Source organism: Clarias gariepinus, chromosome 5 (assembly GCF_024256425.1).
Source record: "Clarias gariepinus isolate MV-2021 ecotype Netherlands chromosome 5, CGAR_prim_01v2, whole genome shotgun sequence".
Taxonomy (NCBI): Eukaryota; Metazoa; Chordata; class Actinopteri; order Siluriformes; family Clariidae; genus Clarias; species Clarias gariepinus.
In genome coordinates this window covers 25,160,001-25,177,136 of record NC_071104.1, presented here as the reverse complement: position 1 = coordinate 25,177,136, position 17,136 = coordinate 25,160,001, and the positions used below count along the sequence as shown (strand labels likewise).

At 36.6% G+C, this 17,136-nt stretch overlaps 1 protein-coding gene across 1 annotated transcript in view; it reads right to left on the bottom strand.

The window, feature by feature from the left end:
- agps (alkylglycerone phosphate synthase) overlaps positions 1-17,136 on the bottom strand; it is a 41,886-nt gene that overhangs the window by 3,685 nt on the left and 21,065 nt on the right. The window contains exons 11-19 of the mRNA XM_053496515.1: positions 15,412-15,539; positions 14,759-14,810; positions 11,799-11,875; positions 11,570-11,682; positions 8,947-9,016; positions 8,792-8,853; positions 6,256-6,345; positions 3,773-3,872; positions 3,523-3,580 (exon numbers count right to left, since the gene is read on the bottom strand). Coding sequence (XP_053352490.1) covers positions 3,523-3,580; positions 3,773-3,872; positions 6,256-6,345; positions 8,792-8,853; positions 8,947-9,016; positions 11,570-11,682; positions 11,799-11,875; positions 14,759-14,810; positions 15,412-15,539 — 750 coding nt within the window. The remainder of the gene's footprint in view (positions 1-3,522; positions 3,581-3,772; positions 3,873-6,255; positions 6,346-8,791; positions 8,854-8,946; positions 9,017-11,569; positions 11,683-11,798; positions 11,876-14,758; positions 14,811-15,411; positions 15,540-17,136) is intronic.

Genomic DNA, 17,136 nt, shown 5'->3' with positions numbered 1-17,136 from the left:
ATGGGCTTTCTACCAAGATGGTATTCAAGCACTAGTAAAACGCTGGTATAAATGCATTATTGTAAAAAGGGATTATATAGAGATATAAAGTAGTAGTTTTTATGTTTCTAACAGTGATTTCTTATTCTGTGCAATAAAAAGTCCTGGTTTGACATGAACGCAACTCGCGTGTACGTGTTTTTGTATTGAAAAATTCAAGGAGAAAAAAATGACATGCTTTATATTAGGAAACATCACAGCAACTGAGACCTACAGAGACATTTGTCTGCCAGCAGTTTTCTACACCAAAGTAAAAATGATATATTTTTTTCTTTTATATATATAAAAGAAAAAAATATATCTGTTGTCTTTTGTTCTAACTTATTTTATTTTAACTTCTTTTCAGGTTTGCTTTAAGTTATTTATATTCTACTAGTGTGATTTCTATAATTTCTCACCAGTTACATAGCTTTCACGTTCACAAAACACACATGCACATGATTCACATGACCAGCACAGCATGATTTCAGACAAAGTCTAATATTTGGTAAAGGAGCAGTTGAGGACAACATGACTGGCGACACTGCAATCCAGACTCTTATACACATGCAAATGCAAAAAGGCACCCTGTGCTATAGTGTAGCCTGCAGTCCCTGCCAACCAATCAGCAGCTTCCAACAAGAAACAAAGCAACCTGGTTTATCTACTACTTCCTCTCTTGCTCAGTCCATCTCTCTTCAGCCACCCCCTCCTTTTGCCGTCCTCCACTTATCGTCACTACCCCGCGTTCCACAGGGAGAGAAGGAGAAACAGAAGGTGGTTGGGCTGCATCATTGCCTCCATCACAGAGATAATTTACACATCTATCATGTCAATTTCTCCACATTCTCTCTCGCTCTCCCCCTCTCCACTATCTATCTCACACAGTTATGACCGCACAGCTGGGACAAACAAAACTGCACCGTCACAGAGAGAGCGCAGGAAAGAAAGGTGCTAAACAGAGAATGTGTTCTCTCAGGCTGAAAAATCACAATTTGCTCAGTAAGACCTCAGAACTCAGTGTATGTTTATATGTGTGTATATGTAAAAGAAAAGAGGAACTCGATCATTCAAATTTGTGCCATTATTTGTACAATCTGTTCTTTCTTCATCTTTATTTTTTTAAAATACTTTAAAAGAAAACCAGTCTAAAGACTAAGTAAAAAAAATCTACACCTAAAACCACACCACTTTCATTTAATATTGCAAAAAAGCAAAAGTGTGGAATTCTAAACACCCATAATGCACTACTATAGGCTAGATTACAAATAATGTAGCCTCATACCATATAAATAATACTTATAATGTACTTTGCAAATTGTGGGAATGTCCATCTTAGGCATTGGTGCAGGCAGAAACCTGCCAAAGAGCAATGTTATTGTAAAAGAGATGTGATAGAATCCCTATCCCTAAAAGATAGAAGTGTGGTCAGGTGTGCTGTGGAAATATCCCATCTCTCAAATCAACTCCTCTTATTGCATTTAAAATTAAAGTGCGTATCTGTGGCTCAGCACAGAGATGTTTCCACAAAGGCATGAGATTAGATTTCATTTCTATGTTTGTGGTAAAAATAACTAGCTGTTGGTATGAATTTATTACCAAATCTTTTCATGCACTTTTGTAAGAATTTACTTAAACTCTGACATAATATTCCAAATAAATCTGCTGACTGTTAATTAGTTTTGTCTGTGCATAATCACGTTAATTGTTTGATCTATATTTAATAATTAAATCCAAATGATTTTTTTCACATTTAAAAATGTAGCGTTTCATTAATTTAATGTTGACTACAATTAATTGTTTACATCAACAAAGAAAATATGTAAAAATGAGACGCAACATTTCCCATAGTTAAAAAAAAAAAAAAAAAGGCAGCTGGCATATGGCAATGCAAGGGCAATACTTAGAAAACCTTGGCTATGTAACTCCCACTGGACTTTAACTTGAGTTTTAGGCCTAGTTTTAGGTTGTACCAAAGTAAATTAAGGTGGGTTTATCCCTACCAAGAGTAAAATAAATAAACAGGATTAAAGCAAAGCTTAATTGAACACCATGATATATCACTATTTAGCGATTCTGCCTCGTGGCTTTTCACAGACATCATATTAACAAACTTTGACCTTGACTCCCAGATGCTCTACAGCTCAAGTCATTTAGAGCAATGGTAAAATTATAAGCCACTATAACCAAAAATGATTAATTCTTGTATTCCTATAGATATTGGCCTGTTAAACTGGTCACTTGAATTAAACAGGTTTAATCCAAAACCAAGCAACAATTAAACCTATAACTAACAAACCCATAAACAATGGGTCTGCATAGTTTAGAAAAAAATGTAAAAATAGTCTTTAGGAGGTTGTGGTCAAATGTGGTTAAATAAATGGGATTCTTTTTGGTTTAGAGGATGTATGGAACCGATACAGAACAGGCCAAAATGCTGCTGCTATTCACTCTGAATCACACACACAAGCCCGGGCATACCAGTGTTCCTAAGCCTGTGTGTGTGTGTATGTGTGTGTGTGTGTGTGTGTGTGTGTGTGTGTGTGTGTGTGTGTGTGTGTGTGTGTGTGTGTGTGTGAGAGAGAGAGAAAGAATGTCTCAGGGTGCTTTTGTGTCTGTATTCATGGGATCTAATTCACAAATATGTATCCGGTGGTCTGACCTGCCGTAAACACAGGTTGGCAAAGTGTGTATTTCCACTATGTGCCCTCCCACCTTGCTGGTCCAGACTACATCTGTTTTCTTCGCCTCTTTCTCTCTCTCTCACACACACACCATTTGTCATGCTGTGATTGTGGGCAGACAAAGCAGGCTGTCGGCAGCCAGATAGCACTGTGCTACTGCTATTAATCACAATTACACAGAACAGTTCCCTCACGCGCACACACCTAAAATCCCCTCTCTTCATAGTTCCTTTCCCTGTTTCAGCAGTTTCATGCTCCCTCATCCTTTTCTCATCTGTGGGTCATTCTTTCATTTCCCTCACATTACCAGAAGCTTTTTATTAGCCATATTTTCATTTGTCGCCCAGCCCAAAATTTCCCCCCTCACCCCATCTCCCAAAGGCCTGTGGGGGTATGAGTTTGATATCAGGGAGGCAGCCCGAGTGTGAATGTGTGTGATGCTCATGATTAATGTGCTTAGTGATGTATGGCTAACAGCAGGTAGATAGTAATATAGATAAAGTCGCAGTTTCAGCTACATCTCAGAGCTTTGAGACCCACTGAGAAAGCCCACTGTGTGTTTCCTTTTAGTTTTGTTCCCAGCAAACAGCAGAAATGTTTACTGAAATTGATGTTAAGTTGCATCTCAGAGCGGAAATATTAAAATCAAATTAACTATAAATGAAAATTATTAATTTAACGTTCATTAAGACCACCGTGTGGGTCAGCTTAGCATCCTTAACCTTACACTTTTTTTTTTTAAACTAAACTGCTTGATCTGCTTGACAACTGCACACAGAGCATCATGAGAGATTTGCTTGAGGGTGTGTGGAAATATTACCTCCGTGATGGTGACTCAGGCTTCCCCCATTGGCTAGGATTTCCTCTCGGGCTGCGTGCTGCACAAAAGAGACATAAAAGTTCACGGCTCATTTCAGTTCTGGACCAGTGGAGCAAAGTTTTCCATCCTGCATCACAGACTATTCAGACAAACTTGTCTGAATAGAGTACATATCACAGGAAAAGCATTGCAAAGCAAATATTCTCGTACATAAAAGCAGTGAATAATATGTCCACTGGTGTTTTATTACCTCCACTTGTTCATAGACATGTATTGGATCACTGAGACCTCTATAGTTGTAGGCAAAGTAGAAATACACACAGGCACCAGCATCATAGGTCTGTGTTACCCTGAGGGAGAGAAAGAATGGAGGGAAATTAAAGAAATAGAAGAAAGCAATGTGTTGGAAAAAAAAAGAAATGGAACAAATAAAGAATGAAAGGAAAGAAAAAGAAAAGTGAGAGGAAGAAACAAATGAAAAAACCCAAAAAAAAGATGGGTTATTCAATAGGAATAATGCAATGAACCGTAAATTATTTTAAAAAAATAATCAATTTCATGTTGTTGATTTGTGGGAAGCTCAATGATTTAATTAAATTACACCTAAACTACACTGACACTGAAGTAACACTCCCCTATATGCCTTTTGTCTGCATAAAATAGTAGCCCTGTAGCATTCAATTCTAAAATCAAAAGTCACCGAATTCATTTTGATTCATCATTCAGCTCAAAGGCAGTGTAAAGAATGTGCGCGTGTGTGTCTGTGTGTTTGGAAGGGGTGGTCCTTGTCACTTTCAATTTCATCCTATTCATCTGTTATTAAATACCCATCAGACACATTAACGCAGCACTATCAGTCCGGCAATACATAATCGGCCTCCCACCTTGCGGCCATCTGGACTGCAGACAGCAGGCGCATAATGTATACCAGACTATTAAAGAATAACCTGTTAACATGACTGATTATCATTGACCTATGCACACATTACATACTACTAATTCTATTCCGACTCTTTCTATTATTGTTTCTCCTGAATGTTCACACAGAGGCAGGATGACAGACTGTGGTAAGGACTACATTATGGTGCACTGTGATCATTCGGATTTTAAGTCATAATCAGAAGTGAATCGTATCCTCTCCACCATCAAGTAGATGCTGAATTTTTTTCCTGTGCAAGTGCTCTGCTTTTTGCGCAACTATGTTATGGTCTTATGTTAAGAGCATGTTATGGACAAGTATGTGTGTGTGAGAAAGAGTGGCTGCGTGTGTGAGAAAGAGTGGCTCTGTGTGTGTGTGTGTGTGTGTGTGTGTGTGTGTGTGTGCGTGCGTGTTGTCAACTGGGGCACTGCCCTTTCCAGAGGTTAAATGGCCACATCAATCACGTCACACACAGCTGCACAGCAAACGACAGGAAATGAATGGCTGAGGCATAATCAAGTTTCAAACCTAATCTCCCCCTCTACCCCCTTTCATTCTCTCTCTGTTTCTCTCTGCCCTTTCTTTATGTCTCTCACTCCTTTTTCCATCTCTCCCCTTAGTTCTCTGCATTCTTTTTCTCTGTGTGGCAGGGTCATTGTGAAGGTGAACAGAGCGGGGTTCAAAGAGCTTGCAGGCCGGCAGTCAAACAAGTACCCGTTTAACTATGTAACTGTCTGGCATTTATCTCTATCTACTACGAGTGTCAATAAACATTTAGGTCAAAAATGTTTTTGTATGCCACAATTATGAATTCTCCAGTTTAAAGATATTTCTAAATGAAGTGTGGATCTGTTCACTAATGGATGAGACAAAACTTTCAGGAAAGCAAAAATAAGTGGACTGAAGTTCACTTTATTGCTCCAACATTTGAAAGCCGGAATATAAGATTATACTGCAAGAATAGTTTTACCAAATGCAGTTTTAGACTGTCATCAAAGGTGTGTTTTAAGAATATTATTTGTTACAATGAATGAGGTGATCACAATAAAATCTTGTTGAAATCTATTTAAAAAAATATACTGTTATTCATCCCACAGTGAGAAAATTTGTCATTTAAAAAGGATATTTTAATGTGAAATTTACATGTTGAAGATCATCTTTCTACACTTGTATTTATTTTTTTATGCTTTTTTATATTTATTGATGCGTTTTAGGCATCATAGCAGTGGTCACACTGATATTTTTAAATACATTGATATATTAAATAGTTTTTGAAACTGCTGGACAGTTGTTGTTGGCTATCTTTCGTTGTAATTCCTTTAAAGTGACCTATATGCTCTCAACTTACGACTAAATAATTCTTTTTACGATGTGAGCTTACTATCCGCGAGCAAAATCATACAGCATAATCCTGGCTTTAGGTTAAGCCCTTTAGTGCCAGAGTGTAATTCTAGCACGGAAATTGTGTTATGCATTCATGTGTTTTACATGTCTGTTGGTAGAGTTCAACATCTGCCCTCAGACTTCCGTTACAACTGAGCCTTGACTATATAATGGTTTTCTTTTATAAACATATTAAATTATGTTGTCTAAGAAAATCGCACATATGCTACAGTTGTGCTGGTCGGAGATGATGCTAAAAATCAGAATATCCACAAACAAATCTGAACGGCAAAGTTGCCGCATACGTACTGATTAGAAACATCAAAGCCTTGGCCAATCATTTCGCTCAGTGGTGATCATGTAGGTGAGAGAGATTTGACATTCTGAGATTAGAGATGAGTGGAGTAAGAGAGTGAGTGAGCAAATCATACCTGCATGTAGACAGTGGAGGAAACTGCACTCCCCTCTCTTTACACTCTCTCGATATCCTTTCCTTTACATTTCTACACAGATCCAAAACTCTGCAACACACACACACACACTTAATAAGCAACTTGCACATACATAAACTGCCTGGCCAATAATTTTTTTTTAAAAAGGTTGCCATTTCAGATGAGTCACATTATTGGCCTGCATTAAGCAAAGAAAATATTAATATTACTGGAATTGGGTTAAAAAATGTCCAATGCATCAATAAACTCTGGAAAAATAATGCTAGATCGTCAACTTCACAGAAGTGTGGTTGGAAAAAAGCTCATAAATTGCCTTGATCAGAAACCACTTAAACACTTGAAGAGTATACAGTATCATACAAAAAAAAAAAAAGACAGTACAAATCCTAGCCATGTTTTAAAGTAAAAAAGTTTCTCTTGTAGGAGAAAGTATTTATAAAATTGCACCTTAACAGCTGTGTGGTCACAAGAAAACCACTTGTTAGTGAGGCCAATTAATAAAAAGGCTTTAGATTGCTAGGGAGCATAACGATTTTGGAAAAAAGTCATGTGGTCTGTAGTCCATAGTGATGGGAACATATAGTAAGTGTAAAAGATACAGCCATCATGCATAGTGGCCACTGTACAAGCCTCTGGGGGCAGTGTTGTAATCTTGATTTGCTCCAGTTGGTCATCCAAGTTTAGCAACACTATTTGGCAATAAAATTAAGTCAGCTGATGACCTGAATGTACTGAATGACCAGGCTATCGCATCAATTGTGTTGTTCCTTCCCTTATGGCAAAGACATATTCCAGTAGTTTATTTATTTATTTATTTCCATAACAAAAGACAGTACATTGTAATATATACATATTTCAGTAGTTCTCGGAGCATAACCATTTTCCCATCTGAACTGGCCACCACTTGCACACACTGCACACCTTAATTGAAGCTAAAAAGGTTGATGAAATATTAGTGTTAAAGAATTTTGGGGGGGCAAGTCTCGAAACTCTGAAATTTTGCTGAAAAGTAATTTACGTTTATGGTGTGTAGTTTAAAGGACAATGTGGTCATCATAAAATAAAGGCGTGTCTATGACTGTGTGTAGTTGTATGGACATACATGTGCACCCATCATTCATTCATTCATCAAGTCCTTAGATATCTCAATGTCTAATAACCTTTTTTGAGGTGTTTTCTTCTCTGTTTCTAGGAAAGTACTCATTGAACTACACATAGCAGACTGGAAAGTCATTGTTTTAGATTTAACAGATAAATGCAAGTTGATTAGTCTACAGCTAATTTATTTCTGAGGCTGTGTGCCACCAGGTTGATTTGACATCTCTCTGTAAATGGAGAAATAAAAGCTTCTGTTGCAGTTGTATTTTATGTCTGCATTGTTATGTATGACGGACATGTCACCCATTTACTCTGTTGTGAAAGAAGGATTCACCAAGTTTTGCAAAAATAGTAAGTGCCATCACTACCAGCAATTAGTGCAAATAATGTTTTCAATTTTAATTAAATATCCATCATAATAAAAAAAATAAATGGTTTGCACTAATTGCTCTAGATAGCACTGATACTATTCTTAAACAACTTAGAAGATTGGTGCAGGTATTTTTTTTATTTCTTAATAAAATACTTATCCTTTATATTTTTTTTAAATATAAAATGTAATACTGTATGCTTTTTTTGTGTTCTCACTAAGCGATCTGGAAATGATTTGCCTTTTTAAAAATGTATTTATTTTTATTACACGTGTACAAAATCATTAATAAATGAAAAAAAAAAAAATTCACTACACTGTACCAGAACTGTATCAAACCATGACTTAAAAACAGAGGCGTGTACCGAATCATGACTTTTACACTTTCATGACTTGATCAGTACACCATTAAGTTAAAGAAAAGAATGCATGTAAGTGAAAAGTCTAGTTAAGTAGCCAGACAAGCAAACAACTGTAGGCACCACGGCAGTGCTGGCTTTATATATTTCTATCTAGGTTTTTAATATGTATCCAGTTTTTCATTCAAGCAAGTAATTTTAATTTGTACAGCATACTGTAACTCCAATATGGATTTAGATCCTTAAAGAGCAAGCCACAAGCAACAGTGTCAAAAAAGACTTACTTAATTGACAGGAGAAAGAGAAAGCAGATAAAAAAAAAAAGAATCACATTCTTATGGAGAATACCAGTGACAACTATTCTACAAGTCTTGGGCATCAACTGGACATAAACTTTTTCACATGAGCTGGAAAAATAAGGAGCATGTACCAAAGCTCCAAGCAGACGTATCAGGAAAAATCACCCACAGCTGCAGAATTTTACATTACTGGCCATTTACATTAAATTAAATGTGCATTATTATCTGAAAATAAGTATTTAAAAAGGATTTGAATTCATGGTGAATGAAGACTTTAAAATTTATGAGTTTAATACTTCCTGATGAAGACAAAGGTGAGAATGAAACAGTTTAAAATCATAAGCATCACCGGTACAAGAAAAGTGACAGCAGGGAAAAGCAGCTCTTACCGATCCCAAGGCACTGACGTCTCAAACGACTCGCCGATCACATAATAATCCATCCCCAAATCCTACACAAAGAGAGACATCTGTCAACACAATCATCACACAATCTGCACTTTTATCAGTCTACTAGCTGAAAGCAGTGAGCGAGGTAACCGCACCCGCAGGTAAGCAATGACGAAGGTAAGCATGTATCCTCTCTGTCCGTTATCTTCTCCTGCTGCCAGGCCCCTACAAAACACACAGACAGAACATTTACACACACACACACACACACACACACACACACACTGCACTGAACGGACATTTTGTCTGGTTACAACAACATTTAGAAAATGAATAAAATTAATAGACTGCCTAGTTTAATCAAATGAGTTTAAAAACAAATGGGCCTTATGGACACAGAGATTTTGTATCACATTCTTACGTCTGTTCTTTACTCACCCATATATCACAATTTCACACAGACAAACAGACACACACAAACAGACACACACAAACAGACACACAGACACAAAAGAATAATCTGCAGTCCCAATTATTATGTATCAGTAAAAAGTTCTCATTTAATTAAATATCTACTATCCTGACTAATCAAAGCATCTGATTATACTGGAATCCATGTATCAATTTACCCCGTTCCCCCACAATGCACTGACGCACATTCTGCTTCAAGTATCAATCAAATCCATCACTCCTTTATTTAAAGGGGCCATGATAAATTTGAAAAGACAACAGCTTGGTTGTGGCATAGATATGACAGAATGAGGTAAAAAGGTCACAATAAGGGTTAAAGGTTATGACCCTGGTGACCCCGAGTGATTGGTACTGGTTAAATATTTACTCTTGACTCTACAGAAACAGCAGGCAGTATTGCATCCATGCAGACGCAAATAGACACACATGCACAAAGCGGTTAAGGCTTCTCTGTAGATCAACAACAGCAGACTGCTGTGCTTGGGGAAGTTAGTGCACTCCTTTAATAGTGTAGAACCCTACATAGTGCTGAGAACCTCTATACTCTACACTCACCATCCCTACACTCCCCAGTATTAGGTACATAGACTTAAAGAAAAAAGAAAATTGTATAACACGTTGCATTTTGATCCATAAATCTAAATAATTTGATATTGTTTTGAGAGGATAACTTTTTTTCTAGTATCAAGAGATGCACTTTTATTTCTATCTCATCAAACTACACTAACTAGAATAAAAAAAATATTATTGAGAGAAATGTTTTGGGCATTCTGGCTCTGGTATGTTGCATCAAATTCAATACGAGCATCTTATTTAAAAAAAAGGGGCAATTACAGGTTCTGTTCTTGGCAACATAGTAAATGTGTGTTCAAACTTAAAATCTGTTTGGTCTTAAATTTTTTAATTTCAAGGACCTATCTTGTGAATAAATGAGGTTAACACGCAGCTCAGTTGTTGAGGAGATGTGTAACGCCAGCAATTTCAACTTCTGCTCTTCAATTCTGTATATACATACTATATAGTGCTTCACAGATGACTCTCAGAAATTATAAAAAGGAAACTACTGCTTATGCGATTCACATAGGTGTCAGCAAAATTACATTATAGAGATTTGTCTGAAACCTTATTTGGTTTGAACAGTACTCTATTTAAAATCTATCTGAGACCAATACTGAAAAGAAAAAAAAGTAGGAAACCAAATGTAATGTCAAAGTGCATCCTGGCAAAGAGTTATGGATGTGTAAAAAAGGTTAAATATTAAAATATTAACAAAATGATCAAGATACCCAATCAAAGGAGCATGACTAAAATGAACTCCCAAAGCAGCATGACTGAATTCTAAACTAAAGACTAAAGTCAAACATTTTAGTGGTAAAAATAACAAGTCAGTGTCAAAGTCAGGTGTGGGTGTTTGGACATACAGTAACTGTTTGTATTGTCCATTACAGCTGTCAGTACATTAAGTGATTGGAGAACTACAGTGGACACACACTAACAAACATGCTCTGTCTGAATTATTTTTTAAGGTAAAGTGCAGGTTAATTTGATTTATTTTTACCTTAAATTTTGTATTATTAATTTTTATATGGATATTTTTTGGTTGTAGAATGAATCGTTGGAGTTTCCATTATTTCTTATGGGGAAATTCACTTTAATATACAAGTGCTTTGATATACAAGCATGCCTCCGAAACAAATTATGCTCGAAATACAAAGTTTAAGTGTAGTCATAAGAAATTTTGCTGTTTCTATCACTGATATACTGTACAATTCTATGGTTATTTCATCCAGCCAGTTTGTGTCAAATATCTGATAAACCATATAAGAAGTGTATACGATATACTGTAAATATTATTTCTTTATATATATATATATATATATATATATATATATATATATATAATATATATATACACACACACACACACACACACACACAGTATACACAGTATACATACACACACACTATACAGTATATAATACCAAGAACCAATGGTTATGGATAAAATAATTCAGTCGATCGTATTTAGAAAGTATTAGGCTGTAATAGACTATTAACAGTGAAGTGAGTGCCATCATATATTACAAAGATTACAAGATTCTCTGTATTGAAAGGAGTCCTGAGGCAAGCAAATTTGGCCCAAAGTTAAGAGACATACTCAACCATCACATTAATGTCACACCCCCGACAATGCCAATCTTGCTACATCAAAACAAAAAAGATTTGCAATAAGGTGGGGTTATATCACCAATTTGTGCTTGCCCATGCATCACCACAAAAGACTTTAAAAAGCTAATATCATCTTACCCAAATTTGGCGGCGATGTCATAAACCTGTTTCTCATGCTGCAACACCTTCTCCCGATCTCCTTCGAACAGCAGAGTGGCCACACACAGGTGATGGGGATCAAAGCCTTTAAACTGTTTAATAAGGTCATTAAAAGAGATTTAATTTCAACTGAGTCTATTTTGGTAAGCCTAAAGCAACAGGAACAGTAAAAAAAAAAGAAAAGAAAAAAAGGATGACAGTCTTGTACCTTTGTGATATAAAATTTTTTCAGCCCATCCAAAAACGATGTGAAGATGGAGGATACTTGAGGCTTAAGAGCATGACCTGGAAGGCCATAAACACATCCACAAATCATCAACATACAATCAGCCAAGCACTATAATAATAAAATACAATTCCAGTAGTCCAACACCTCTCACATCAGCTTTTGACTCATTAAAAGGAAGAGATAAATGAAGGTCATTTTTTTTTCTCCACCCATTTGTGGCCCACTTTTATCCACGCAGGCTTAACAGGACAGATTGATCTGCGGGTTGAACAATAGCAGCGTAACGGAGGGGGGAGTGTGAGCAAGAGTACAGCAACGGAGACTCTGAGGCCTGAGGGCCATATATCAGCCTCCGACTGAGAGGAAATGCTTTCCCCACTGCTATGTAAGTCTCCCTTACATACACTGATTTATTTCAGAATGGACTGCAGACAAACAAAAGTGAGCAGCCACAGCCGAGGGGAAGGCTATCAATCTCTCATACTCCCACACAGAGGAGGGGGAAGAAAACATCAGGGGACAGTCTACAGAGAGTTCTCTTGTCATTTCACTTGTGTACATTCCACTTTCCCTCCTTTTCTTTCATCAATCCGTCCATCCACACAGAAGGGCAACTCTCAAATACTTGCTCTCCTTTGACCTTTGTAGTCTCTTTTTGAAATGTAACTTACTCAATTACTCGCCACCTAGGATAGGAAAGTGTAACTACAAGTTCCTAACTGGATATGTTACAAGTTATAACTGGAAAATATGCTTGAGAGCAAAAAAATGGCATGTAAATGTATAAGAGAAGTATTTAATATGCATGTCTAATTAAAGAGCTTCGTGAAAACATCCTTTTCAAACATCTGTTGCATTAAAACCAAAATACAACTACCAAACCAAAAAAATTAAGTATAAATAAAATTAAACTGCAATTTTAATAATATAAATTTTCCCCATACCATAATTTAAGGTGAAAAGTATAGGTTATTAAAAACATAAAACATCTTACTGTAATTTAACAATATAACAAAATTCAAATAAAGTCTAGTAAATGATTAGATTCATAATGTAGAAATAGATGAACTTTATTACTGAAAAAAGAAAAATAAGGAGGAAAGGAAAGGAAGGACATTTATGTCTAATTTCTGTAATAAACTACAGTATGCTAGCCTTCACTTCTATATGTTCTCATAATTAGGAAAAGAGAAGCATTTATTAATGAGGGTTTGAATCATTCTCTCTGCTGCTAGTCTCTCTCTCTCTCTTTGGCGGAGACGGAGAAGTGCACTGTTGGTGAAAATGTGAGACTGCAGGAGAGTTAATGAGGTCCCTAGAGACTAAGGAACTTTTTCTGTGATATCTTGTAACCCTTTAGATTCCTTCATATATCCACATACAATACTCTAAGATGTCAATATGCTGGAAGCTTAATTGTTGCCAGGGCCATTTTTCATTGTTCCTGGATTGTGCGTTGGCTTGTTCGGCTGCTCAGCTGGCAAGATAATGATCGATTTAACTTTAGACGAGACAGCGAATTGAGGCGGCCTCCGTAGATGAATTATATCATGCAAAATTAAACTGCTTGATGCACGAGAAAACACAGGATGCATCAGCTACAGGCAATTAAACAAAGCATCTTGCACATACAACGCTAGTTTATTTTCATAGACAAGAGCTGAGGTAAACTAAGGGCCTTAATACACACACAGGAAAATATACTAAACACTTGAATCATGAAGATAAACCTGTAAACATTGAAGATGCTCACTGATTATACCTGTGCATCAATGTCAGATTTAAACGACTAAACAGGACAGTACAGACATTATTGGTTAATGTTTTATAATTTTTGAACAAAAATAATCTTTTTCATTTATGATTTAATTCACGGACTTGTCTTTAAAAAAATTAACATTGTTTCACTGTGTATATAATAATGCTGTAATTGTAATCACTGATCATTAGATTGCTTGCTGGATATTTAGTCCTGTAGGACAATATTTCCCTGTCAGCCTTCCAATTACCACTGGAACCATGGCAACAGCTCTACGCACACATTTGCGCACTTGCATATGCACTTCTATTTCGCCTTGTTTCTTGACTAATGACACTACAACAAACAAAACTGCAGATACAGTATGTTGCAAATAGATTTTAAAGCCAATAGCAGATTTTGCTTCCCTGCTGTGAAAACTGATTTGTTTTTATTTCATTTCCTTTGATTTTAGTCAGGATGCCAAGCTGAAACTAAAACCTCATTAATAATGAGTCCCGCTGCAGCATCCAGAACATCAATAACAGCTTCGTCAAGCATCGAATAAAAAGGCTAATGCAGAGAGGCTGCTGGATGCAGCAGTGATTTCCAATGACTTTCATTGCTGATATTTCCAATGATTTTTTAACTCGGATAAATTCAGGAGAACAGCGATTTCTATAATAAAGATTTATAAATCAAAGAATTCAACTGGGAAGTGACAACACACTTATAATACTATAAAAAAGCTTTAATAAAGTGCAAATGTCACCACATGCCTTGAATCATTTTTTAACCGTTCCTTAACATAAATTTTCCTGGGATATCTGAAATATTCAGTATTTTTTAAACAATTACAAACTGATTGGAATGGGAGTGATAAAATGTAATACTTTGAAATGTATCATTTTAGAAAATTTTAATTTTATACAAGCTTTTTTTTTAAATAAATTGGTGTTATAATTTTGTACAGATTTTTTTTAAACCTCCCCTCTATTTCAGAATTTTCTAAAAGTCATCATATTACCTTTTCACCATAGTTGTTTTTAATTAAATGCTACATACTGTATTAACTATTACAGAAATGTCTTCAGGTAAAGAAGCCTGTTGTTTGAGTGGTAGAACAGCAATATTTCAAAAGTCATTTCTGATCAGGAAAAAAAAACCAAACCAAAAAAAAAAAAAAAAAAAAAAAACATACCAAACTGGAACTGCTCGTTGTCCATCAGTCGAATAGACGCTGGTGCACATCTCTAAAACACAAAATAAGTGAACATCAGTGCCATAAGGATTTGTGGCCATTGCTCACCATGTAGTTTTAAACAATGTACCAGAAAATCATTTATTCTAACAACTGAGACACTTAAACCACTTTGTCTTAGTTTGCAATTAAAGAAAACCACTCAAAGTGTATTTGTAGGAAATTTGTAGGAAGAGGCTCACAATTCTTTTGTCATTAAATCTGTCCTTTTAAATATTGAAATCAATAAAGACAAAAAAACAAGGCTGTGTGTTGCCCAAACGATGTGCAGAGAGCCGGCCGATTTCACAGTTATGCCGAAAAACAGCAGCTTCGAGCGACTGAGAGTCCTGAGGGAAAAGTTTGCGGGCTGGATCTGTAACTCACACATCCTAAACGGCATGATCGATATCTTCATGGTCTGCTGTGCTCAGAGCTAATTTATGCACTCATAATGAGCAGAGCTGCACAGAGCTAGAACATACTAGATACTGGATACAAAGAAAGCTTTGCTGGCCTTGAGAGTTCTGTAAGTTTTATAATCATTTTAATTAAGTGACTGTAAATGATTGCATAACAGATGGTTGGTTTGTAATATTAGTTATATTAGTTACCTGTTTAGCCACCTCTCGCAGACAGGCCACACCCTGCTGGAAGTTTGGGAAGACGATAGAGCCGTATTTCTGATACTCAGGGACTGGGCGGATCTTCATCGTAACTTCTGTGACCACGCCCAATGTGCCTGAATGACAACACATAAAAGAGACACATGGGTAACACAAAGATATACCGTACTGTAACCCGAGACAAAAAAAAATGTAAATTGTTCAGAAATCAACTACAGTGCCAAAGAAAAACTAGAATTACACGTTAGCATGATATTCACGCTTACCCTATATATCATATTTAAAGGAAAAGACTTAGTCAAATGTAGGGTAGAGCATGCACCCATTCACCCACACAACCCAGCCTGGCCTCCTGTCCATCCCCTGGAGGCCTGTGTGTTCATTTACACTTTGGTGATCTGGTTTCATGCAACACCGAGGGGGGGCTGTGTGAGATTTACCAGCTCTGGCCTGGTTGAAATAAAGCAGGTCTGTATCAAAGGAAGTGTCGATCCAACACCGGAGACAGTGTTTGCCTTAAAGTCGGGATCCCAGCATGCTCCACGACCCCTGAGAGCTCTACTACCACTGCTGCTTTGAGGCTCATGTTGCCACTTCATTTAACCGAGAAAGACCAGCGCTCTGCCCATAGGAGGCATGACTGCACTAAGTAGCAGTGATAAATACCAGGAGGGGAGTTATAAATGAACTTCTGGATGAAAGCTGCTTGCCCAGATGGAGACAAACTTGAATTTAGACACCGCAGACTACACTTAAACGAAAAATAAAAAATAAGTTGATACGATGGGACATCATGTATAGTACACAATCTTGGACTTACTTACTTCTAAAAATATTATAGCTAACAAATTTCAGAAAACAAATTCCTGAACAAATTTTCAGAGAACACCAGTGTTCTATGCATGTGGTGATAAAAGCTGTAGGCTGTGTGAGACTACATCAGAGCTGAACAATGTGAGGGGAAAAGGGACAGGTCTCAGAGCCAACTCTTAGCTATCCGACAAGCAAACTGTGGAAGCACACATATCCTAAACAACCAACAAATGGGCTCAAGCACACTGTAAAGATGCCAATAAGGCTGTTTACTACCACATACATACAGTACACATGGCCATAATGGCCTCCTCCATAAACACTCAGTCATTGGGTGGACATTTACTGCACTTTCATCTTAACCAGTTGACAGTAAATACTCATAAGCGCCATCATAAAAACCTCACTATAATTCTGTCCTTACTGGGTCGCTTCTGAGAGGAAAGTAAAACAGACTCATTTGTTAGCATCTAAATGCCCCTGTCACATTAAACACAATTTCAAAATCCAGATGTCTTCTTAATGCGGGACAAATAAATTAATGTTTACAAAGAATAATTTGGCCAAACTAAACTAAATGTACTACCATACACCAGCTGTAAATGCTTGTTTCTGCAGATATTTAACAAAAAAGATGTAATAGTCTATTGAGCACTAGACTTATAATCTAGACTGCAATTCCAACACTACTAGCAAGTTTTCAATTACCATTCATTTTCAGAAAGACAAATAAAACAAAAGCACAGGTGTAAATATATATAAAAAGCAATTTTGATTTCTCATTCTGAACATCTTGCATGTCTATTACAGACATGTTGCTGTAATGGTTCATGGCATGCTGCCCTCTAGTGGTCCAAAATAACAAGGTGTCTACAAACAATGGCAATAGTATTGGATACA